Source organism: Gracilinanus agilis, chromosome 4, assembly GCF_016433145.1.
Source record: "Gracilinanus agilis isolate LMUSP501 chromosome 4, AgileGrace, whole genome shotgun sequence".
NCBI classification, from domain to species: domain Eukaryota; kingdom Metazoa; phylum Chordata; class Mammalia; order Didelphimorphia; family Didelphidae; genus Gracilinanus; species Gracilinanus agilis.
The window spans coordinates 258,409,733-258,419,424 of NC_058133.1; the positions used below are offsets into that span (position 1 = coordinate 258,409,733).

Sequence of the window (9,692 nt, forward strand, 5' to 3'; positions counted from 1 at the left end):
GAGCCTCCTCCCTCCTCCCCCAATAAGATCAACACCTAGCTCATAGTCTTCTTCATCTCAGCCCCTGCCTCCAGTCCTCAACCTCCTCCACTAGAATAATTAGTTACTTGTTAAACTCAGGCTCACCCAGGAGTGTCTCACTTCAGAATGAGACCCTAACCATGCTGAATTTAACCCCAATATACTGCTCTGCCATTTGATATTGTAGGCCTTAGTGTCCTCTTCATAGCCTCATGACCATCCTTAGACAAAATGATTTTTTTATGAAAAAATAATTTATTAAGTGCATACTAAGTGGCAAAACATGGGGATACAAATACAAAAAAACAAGACAATTCCCACTCTCAGGAAATTTATATTCTAATGGGGAAAATCATACACATAGGGAATTGGTAGCCAGGTTAGAGAGTTATAGTCTGGAAAGTCAGAGCGATAGTGAGGAGAAAAATAGTCATCCATTAACCCACCATGTACCGAAACAATAGTAGTGATTTTGATGACTATTTTCAGAGAGTTTGAAAGGGATGGGGATGGGGTGTAAGCAAGGCAAAAGATGGCCAAAAGAAGATGAAGATATGGCCCCAGAGGGTTAGAGCAAGGGGTCTAGCTCTTCCAAGAGATTGATCTCTGGTATTTTGGTTTGGTGTATGAAAAGGGAACAAGGAAAGGAAAGAGAGAAAGAAGGAAGAAAAAAAGGAAGAAAGGAAGGATTGATTAAGTACCTACTATGTGCCAGAAATTCTGCTAAACACTATAAATATTATCTCATATGAACCTCACAACATCCCTGAGAGTTAGCTATTATTATCCCCATTTTTCAGCTGAAGAAACCGAGATGGAGGTTATGTGACGGCAAAATGATTTATTGACTCACATGCCCACCCACATGCAGACATCTGGAGAGAAACAGGGAAACAATAGTCTCTGGGAAGGGGTACACCTGTGAGGTGCATCATCTTGTTGGGGGGCATCATCTCTCCAGCTACAGTGGCTATTACATAGGAAACAAGGGGTACTCAAAGCAAAGTTTGTCCTGGATCTCTAAGACCCTGAGCAAAACCCAAATCTCAAATAAAAAGTTCCTTTCTTCCTCCAGAGACTCAGTCTTCAAGCTACTGCTGTACCAGGTGGTAATAGAGGCCTTGCTGGGCCATGAGCTGAGAGTGAGTCCCCTGTTCCACCAGCTTCCCCTGCTCCAGCACCAGGATGTGGTCAGCAGCCTGCACTGTCTGCAGACGATGTGCAATGACCAGCACTGTCCGGCCCCTCTGCAGCATACACTTTTGAAGCTGGGGAAAGATGAGGGCACAGAAAGTATTAGAGATTCAAACACAGAAACCTGCATGCCAATCCCACTGCTGCTTACTGAATATAATATAATGAGGGAAATGTGGCCTATCAGTGGCTTGGATGGGCTGTGAGAGGAAGAAGAAAAGGATGGAACCACAGAGACCACCAGTCCCACCAATCTCCATTATACATTCAGAAGTCTCCCCTGTTCCATTAACTAGGAAATGGCAAACAGAGAAGAGATACACACACAATTTCCCCACCCTCCCCTCCATTCCAGGGCCCAGGATCATTCCAAATTCAGGAGAGCCCTGGCCCAGAGACATTTACACCATCTCCCGTGCCCCCCACAGCCCCTCTCAGCTCTGCCTGTCGCCACCACTATGGCTCAGGCTCTGCCCTCATTTGCCTCCAGCATCTTACCGCCTGCTCACATTCCACATCCAGGGCGCTGGTGGCCTCGTCCAGGATGAGGACTCGGGGATTCCGCACCAGAGCCCGAGCAAGGGCCACACACTGCTTCTGTCCTGCAGACAGCTGACTCCCCTTTTCTCCAACAGCTAAAGAAATGGAAAATATATTCTTCCTCAGAGACAGGGCCCTCTGAATAATCTATGTATAGGAACATTTTTCTGCCCTCAATCTGAGCCTCCATTATTTCCCCTCAGATCAGATTTCATGAGGATAAGCTTGCCCCAAAATGCCATCCAGGGAGAGGTAGCATCACTCTTATATTTCATACAAATGACATGACTTTCCAGTCAAAAGGGCTGGGATATTAGGGTTTTTTAGTTTTCAATATTTTCATTATTTATTTTATCATGTTTATTATATATTATATTATATAAAATATAATATTTATATATGGTACAAGTATTGTATATAAATATTATATTTTGTATTTTGTATTATTTATTTTTAAAATAATTTTTATATTGATAAGGAGACACAGGTTAGAAAGAAAGACAGGGCACAATGATAGCCTTAGAGCTGGTGTACACCCAGTGGCACACTGAGGATTACATGAGGGGATGGTCAAGTTCCTTCTTTTGAATATCATGATGAAACTGTCACAGTCTTGTAGCTTGATAAGGTACCTGTGTCCAGGCCATGCTCCATATTAGCAATAAATCCATCAGCACCAGCTGCCCGGGCAGCAGCCATCACCTCACCATCTCCACAGCTCTCCAGCCCATAGGCAATGTTGTCCCTTACTGACCCTGAGAACAGCACAGGCTCCTGCTCAACCACAGACACCTGTATGGAAAGGGATGGCTGGGTGAGCTATCCTAGGGCAGGAACTCACCGACCCTCCTCACCTCCATAAATCTTTGGTGGAGGAAGGGGAATCTCTTTCTCTCTTCTCCAACCTGGCTCCAATCCTACTTTCCTTCTCCTAGTAATTCCCTCCTCAACTTTATGTCCCTCTCCTCTTTGTCACCTGTGAGTGCAGGTACTGGTGCTGGTACTGGGGCAGGGGCTCTCCATCCAGCAGCAACTGGCCTTTTGTGGGCTGGTAGAGATTCTGCAGCAGTGCAGCCACTGAGCTCTTCCCAGCCCCATTGGGGCCTACTAAGGCTGTCACCTTCCCAGGATGCAGAGTGAATGTCACTCCCTGAAAAAATAAGGATATTGTGGAGGAAAGAAGGAGAAAAGAGTCAATGAAAAGAAAATATGTTCTCTGTTTTCTTTCATTTCTTCCTCTGCCCATCAAGATCATCAACAGCCTCCCTGTTATTAATTAAAATGCTTGAAAAGAAACAGAGGCTTAGCCCTAACACCCTGCTTAGATGCAATAAAACTGAGGATTATAGGGCTGAATGCTTGGGCCCCCAAAAGGCAAAGACCTCAATCTCAGATACCTTGAGAACAAAGCGTTTGAGGTTACTGGGATAGGCAAAAGAGACATCTCGGAATTCCACAAGACCATGCAAAATAGAAGGAGCCAGCATTCCAGGTGGGGGCATCTGTGGCACACGGTCTAGGTACTGGAACACTTTCTCTGCAGCCCCGACTTGGCTCACCATGTCTCCATACATACACACCATGATCTGAGAAAATGTGAAGGAAATGAGTCAAGAAACCAGAGCGTAGGGTCCTAAACACTCACCAGGACAGATATGAATCATTCCTTTGCCTCCATGAATATGGAGCCAGATTTCTACAAAATGAACTTTCCAACTACCTACTTCTGCTCCACACACACACACTAAAGCCTTCATATAAGAACCAAACAGAACAAAGACTGGAATTGAGATAAAGACAAAAGAGCAACAATTGTTCTCTTTTACCTTCAGAAGTCTCCCAACATGCTCTTGATAGAGCAGAAAGGAGAGGAGGCCACCCCTGGTGAGCTTTCCTGCAAGGATCTGCCTCAGCCCACAGTCCAACATCAATACCCACATTGCTAGTTGAAGACCCTAAAGGAGAAAGAGGAAGCAGGATGAGGACATGATATGATGTCTCACCCAGGTGCTCCTCTCTAAATCTCATTCCTGTCCTGATTGCAGAAAATCTGATTCCCCAGTTACTATCTGGGGTGATTATGAGACCAAAGAGGCCAGGCAGGGACTGGGACTTGAGAGGGGAGGGTCAATACAAGAGATCAGAGCCCAAAAACAGCATCAGGAGATGCACTTACTCCTGTTGACTGTATCCCATTCTAGGCTCACCCGCTTGATGAGTAGATACACGCCATATTCTCTGTTCTGGCGCCACCGTAGTTTCCGGCCATGTTCTAGGACTTTCTCATAGCGTTGAGCCTCATCCTCCTCTGCCCCAAAACTCCGTACAGTTCTTAAACTTCCCACAGCCTCCCGCACCACCTGTCTAGCCTCTGCCACTGAATCTTGAATTTGACAGAGCACTGCCTAGGGAGAAGGTATCAGAGGGAAGATAAGTGAGGAGCAAGTTTAGGAGAAATACAGTATCCCATCTCCCATATTGGAGTTAATCTCCCCACTTCAGCCCCTGGACCCCTTCTCTCTCCCCACTTTTGCTTCTTTTACCCCAAAGCTCCTCCTGCAGCCCCACCCAGCAGGACCAGTCCATTTTCTCTGCTAAACCTTGTTTCTGTCCACATATACCTGATTTCGGGCATTGTAGACCTTCTCAGCAGCAACTAAGAGGGGTACCTCAAGCAAAGAGAAGAGGGTAAGCCTAGGCGAAAGGCTGACCATGAAGCTGTATAGCCCTATGATCTTCACCAAGTTCCGAATGAACACATTGGTATTGAGAGGGAGCCAGCGACTCATCAGGATGGTGTCAGAGTTCAGGCGTGAGCTTAACTCCCCTGGGAAGAATAGGAGAAGGGACCAGGCTATGTAGAATTGAGCAGAACCAGAAACCATCAGGCAGCTCATGTCCCACCTTCCTCCCCTCCATATTGACAGCTCAATGTACATGCAGCTATGGAAGGAGGAAGGGTGAGTCATGAAAAGAGCCCTGAAGGGTCAGGAAGGCTCAGAGGAACCAAAGGTTTAGGTATCCCACCTGTCTTGGTCTCCTGGAAGAAGGTGAGATCTTGGTGTAAAAGAGAAGAAAAGAGAAGATGCCGAATGCGCAGTTTGATTCGGGAGAGGATGATGGTGAAGAAGCCTCCTCGACAGCCTGAAGAAAATGAGCTGTGGGGATGGAAAGAGAGCAACATGCGAAGTAATACAGGCGGGAAAGAGATAGAAGGGTGAATCATGGGAAGAACGGATGAGGAAGAGAGGAGAAAATCAAAGGAGGAGGAATATAGGAGAGGAAAAGACAAGGAAAGTACACAAGAGAGAGAAAATGCCACCAGGAAGAACAGGTACTTGGGATGTGTGTAAAAGGAGTGGAGGCACGGCATGAGAAACCTGGGGGGAAGGAAGGCAGTTCAATTCAAATGCATGAGCTTTTATTGAGAACCTGTTCTGTGTACTGTTTATTGCAAGATGTTAGATTCTAATAGAAGTATGGATTATGAAATGATCTCATCAGAAAGGGATGAAGAGTCCATCACTTCACTCCCCACCTTATCTGCCTCTGTCTTGCCTAGATTCCTACTATCTGTCTCAATCCTCCTGACTCTTCCTGAGTTCTAGAGCTGCTTTAATCACTGACACCATGCCGCTGGGAATCCCTCTTAATTCTGGCAAAAGACCCCCCTTCTTCTCTTGGTTTATCCAAGACGAAGTTGAAGATTTTCATAATAATTTACTAAGATACTCAAAGAAAATGAAATAATAAGAAAGAATTGGACAGCAGTATGGAAGAAATTATAAATATCATACCCCTTATGCAAAGATAAGCTTTTTATGGCCTTTATTTTTATTTTTGTATCTACTTTGCCTATCACTGTGCCTGACCTGTGCTAGTTGCTTTTTTGCTATTCAGCCATTTCAAGTTGTGTCTGACTTTTACTGACCCCATTTGGGTTTATTTGTTTGTTTGTTTGTTTTGCAAAGATGCTGGAGTGGTTTGTACTTCCTTCTCCAGATCATTTTACAGATAAGGAAACTGAGGCGAGCAGGGGTAAGTGACTTGCCCAGGGTAATCATGTAACTAATAGGTGTCTAAATCTGGATTTGAAGTCAGGAAGATGAGTTTTCCTGACTCCAGAATCAGTACTGTATCCACTAGTAATTTAGAGAATGTTGATGTCAAAAAAAAAAAAAGAAAAGAAAAGAAAAGAAAGGAAAGGAACAAATGGGAGGCAGGAGTACGATTTTTGTGGGAAATCAAGTCTGAAGGGAAGTTATGTCTCTTCTAGGGGGAGACATGTGATAAGTTTTATGTGAGATGAGTTGAATTAATGAAGGGCTATGGAGAAGGAGATGGTGTCCAGTTGGCAGTTAAAGCCTCCAATGTCATGATTGTGCTAGGTGCTGAGAATACAAAGGCAAAAAAATAAAAATAAAAGATCTAGCTTATTGACAGCCAAAAGTCAGTAACTAGAAAGGGCAATAGGAAAAAATATCAATTTCTTTTGAGATGAGACCTGGATATGTTTACAAATGGAAAGGGTGGAATAGAAGTGATAAGAGACAATAACAAAAATAAACAGTGTTGAAAGAAGTGCAGGAAGACACTCTGCCTCTCTGGACTATGCAGGAAAGTGACCAAACTGTTTATACTCTTAGACTCAGCATTCCCATTCCTGGGCATGTACCCCAAAGATAAAAATAGTTCAATATACACCAAAATATTCTAAGTAGTACTCCTTTTGGTAGCAAAAAAAACAAAAACAAAAACAAAAAAAAATGGGGGACACAGTGAGTGCTCATCATTTAGGAGATGGCTAGAAAAATAAAACTAAGATATTTGAACATAAAAAATATTTTATGCAATAAGGAATTAAAAATGAGCTACTCAGAAACATGGGAAGGTTTGTATAATATAGAACAAAATGAGCAGAACTACGAGAACAATATATAGGCAACCATAATAATGTAAATGAAAAGATTATTTAAAGAAAGTCAAATTCTGAGTAAATGAAAAACAAATGAAGGTCCTAAGAAGAAATATTCTAGCATACCACCCCAATGTAGCAGACAAGTTAGGAATTACTGGTATAGAACACTGTCTATGTCACCATGTATAATCTGATGCATTTGTTTTAATTGACTAGCAAGAGGATTTGGCTTGGAAACGGGGAGTAGAGTTGAAATGACTTTTATGAAAAGACAGAAAGCATAAATAACATGTATTATTTCAAAAGAAAAAGAAATGATAAAGAAAGAAGAGAGGGTAAATCCAGGCAAAAGGGAGAAAGATGCTGAGAAAGGAAGAAATAAACTTGAAGGAAAGGTCCATTTGGAATTCTGAAAGATATGGGAAAGGGGATAGGGTTGGAAAAATTATCTAGCCAGAGCCAAATTTGGTTAAATTGGCATTACAACAGGTGCAAGCCTGCAAATATAAGGCAATGGGGCAAATAGGGAATAACAAAAGAAACTCTTGAGCAAAGGGGCATTAAGAGTCCCTGAGAGTGGAGACTGAAATAACATTAAGATGAAGAGGAAACATCCCACAAAACTGATGTTCTTCATTTACAGCAACTTCATTTGTGCTTGTATGCATCTGAATTTGTGCTGCATAAATACTCCTGAGTGAGTGATTAAATGAATGAATGAATGCATCCAATGAATGATGGTGTCTATTTTTCTTCCTTACCCAATTAGATGGGTTGCTTTCTGAAGCTGAAGTCCATGTCTCCTACCTCAGAGTGGGAATAATGAAAAAGTATGAATCAAGTTTCTCTTTCTATATATCTAGTCCCTTTTATAGGAGAGATGGGTTCTCTTTCCTAGGGGTGAGCAGGACTCTGAATTTGGAGGCAGCTGGCCAATGGGTATCACAAAGGGTCTGGGTGATCAGAAGTACCCTTAGAGGATCATTGAATATTAGAGTCTTTATTTTTTATTATTAGAGTCTCTCATTTTACTGAAGAAACTGAATTCCAGAAAAAAGAAATGACTATCTCAAGGTCACACAGAAAGTAAGTGGTAGAGTCCAAAAGGATAAAGTTATGATTTCCCTTCCCCACCCTCACCAAGTCACTGACCTTCCAAGGGAGAAGAGGCACATGAAGAAGATGGCAGTGACAAAAGCATCAGGGTTAGAGTCCTGGCCCAGGATGTCAATCACACGACCAGTATAGTGGGGGATGAACATCTCACCTGGATTGGGGTACGAGCGGGATGAGCAACTTCAAGGATCCTTTTCCATGTCTTCTTAGAGTTAGGTCTAAGACTCATACCAACACACACACTCCCTCCCTGTCCATTCACCTATGACTCCAGCAGTCAAGAAGAGGAAAGCAGCAAGAAGGAAGGGGAAGTCAGGCCAGGACAGTCTCAGCAGCCTCCACATCATGGCTTTCTTCTCCTGGCCTTGCTCCTTCTCCTGGGCTGAGGGAGGGGCTTCTGAGGGGCTCAGCACCTTCCACACAGCCCAGCCCAAGCCTGCCCCTCCATAAGCCACCAGCAACCAGGCCCGTGGGGCTGAGGCCAGGAGCACAGGTGGAGCACTCAGGGCCCCTGGAACCAGCGTCCTCAGGGATAGGAAAAGGGGGGTGCTCAGACACAACATAGGCAGTAGTTCCCTGATCTTCCCAAGATCCCCCCAAAAACTTAGAATCTCCCACAGCACCCCCATCCGAAAAGCCCCCTCCAGCCAAAGCCCAGAGTGCCCTGGAAGGAAAACGACTCCTTCCAGTAGCTGTAATAGCCACAGTAACGTCAGGTCAGTGAGAAGAAGGGGAGCCCAAGGCCTCAGGGCAAGGAGCTGCATGCTGGCACCTGTTAAAGAATTAGGAGAGATAATGGGAGGCAGGATCTCCAATCAAGTCCCACATTCACCCCATGTCGTCACCTCCGTCCCTACTAGAGAAGCCCCCTAGCCACAGATCAGAAAAGAGAGGCTCAGAGAAATTAAGCGACTTGTCCAGTCAGACAGGTGGAAAGTGGCAGAACAGGGGCTGAGATGCCACCACTCCCGCCCTTCCCAGTCCAGAGAGCTTTCCGTTTCCCCACACTGCCTTTCCTTTTAGCCTCGTAAGTAGGAGCTGTTTCTTTCTGGCGCGTTCTCACCTTCCCTCATAGAAGAGGCAAAGAGGCAGAGAATTCCCCTAATATTTGGGGATGAGAAAGGGGGCGAGGAGGGGCTAAAGGAAATGAGAGGCAGGACCCTCTTTTAAAACCTCCAAATGCCGCCCCTTCTTCCGTTCCGTCCATTTCTCCCCGCCCAGACCCTGTACTGGCCAGCTCAAGAGGGATTCGACAGCATCAGCTCAGGAATCAAAATTACAACCCCAGGAGGCTCCCCGGGATTCCCCTGCAAGGACTTTGCCTACCAGGCAACAACGCTCCGCTGCAGCTGGGGAGACGCTCGATTCGGATCTGCGCTCTAGTTCTGCTGGGCTTCTTCTGATGTAGACGCCCCGCCTCCCTTTCCCCTTCGCTTCAGTTCTCAGTGCCTAACAAGGCTCCTACAGTTTCAATTGAGCTTTACTCCTGAGTTGTGTGTAAAAGGGTCGCTGACTTCTCTTTACAAGGGGTTCGAAACCCGTAAGCCCAGGGTCTTTACATTTCATACTTGAGACAATCTTTTCTTGGCCTCTTTTGTACGTTTTTCGTGCAAGGGCAGTGTGTGACATCTACTCGGAAATTTAAATTTAAAGTGAATTAAAACGAATTGGGCTTGAAGAATTCTGTAAGTCAAGACTAGGGATCAAGCCCTTAGCCCAGATGAAGACTCATTCCCACGACCACCACCCATCCACCCCCCTCACTCTATACCACTCAACTCCTTTAAAAATTGTTAAAGATATTCAGATGGGATTTTTGTGTGTGTGTTGATTTTCCAATAGTTTCATTAATTGCATGCTCAATTCGTTGATCTGTTCTTTCTCTCTTTTGTTGAAACAGTTT

At 44.5% G+C, this 9,692-nt stretch overlaps 1 protein-coding gene across 1 annotated transcript; it reads right to left on the reverse strand.

The window, feature by feature from the left end:
• Positions 1-1,112: 1,112 nt before the first annotated feature.
• On the reverse strand, positions 1,113-8,556 carry LOC123244265 (antigen peptide transporter 2-like). The gene is made up of 11 exons (XM_044672639.1): positions 8,052-8,556; positions 7,826-7,940; positions 4,783-4,913; positions 4,377-4,582; positions 3,963-4,160; positions 3,582-3,710; positions 3,153-3,341; positions 2,732-2,905; positions 2,388-2,547; positions 1,714-1,850; positions 1,113-1,289 (listed from the first exon to the last, which is right to left on the reverse strand). Exons 1-11 carry the CDS (start codon positions 8,551-8,553, stop codon positions 1,113-1,115), a joined length of 2,118 nt encoding a protein of 705 aa, XP_044528574.1. The 5' UTR covers positions 8,554-8,556.
• Positions 8,557-9,692: the final 1,136 nt, after the last annotated feature.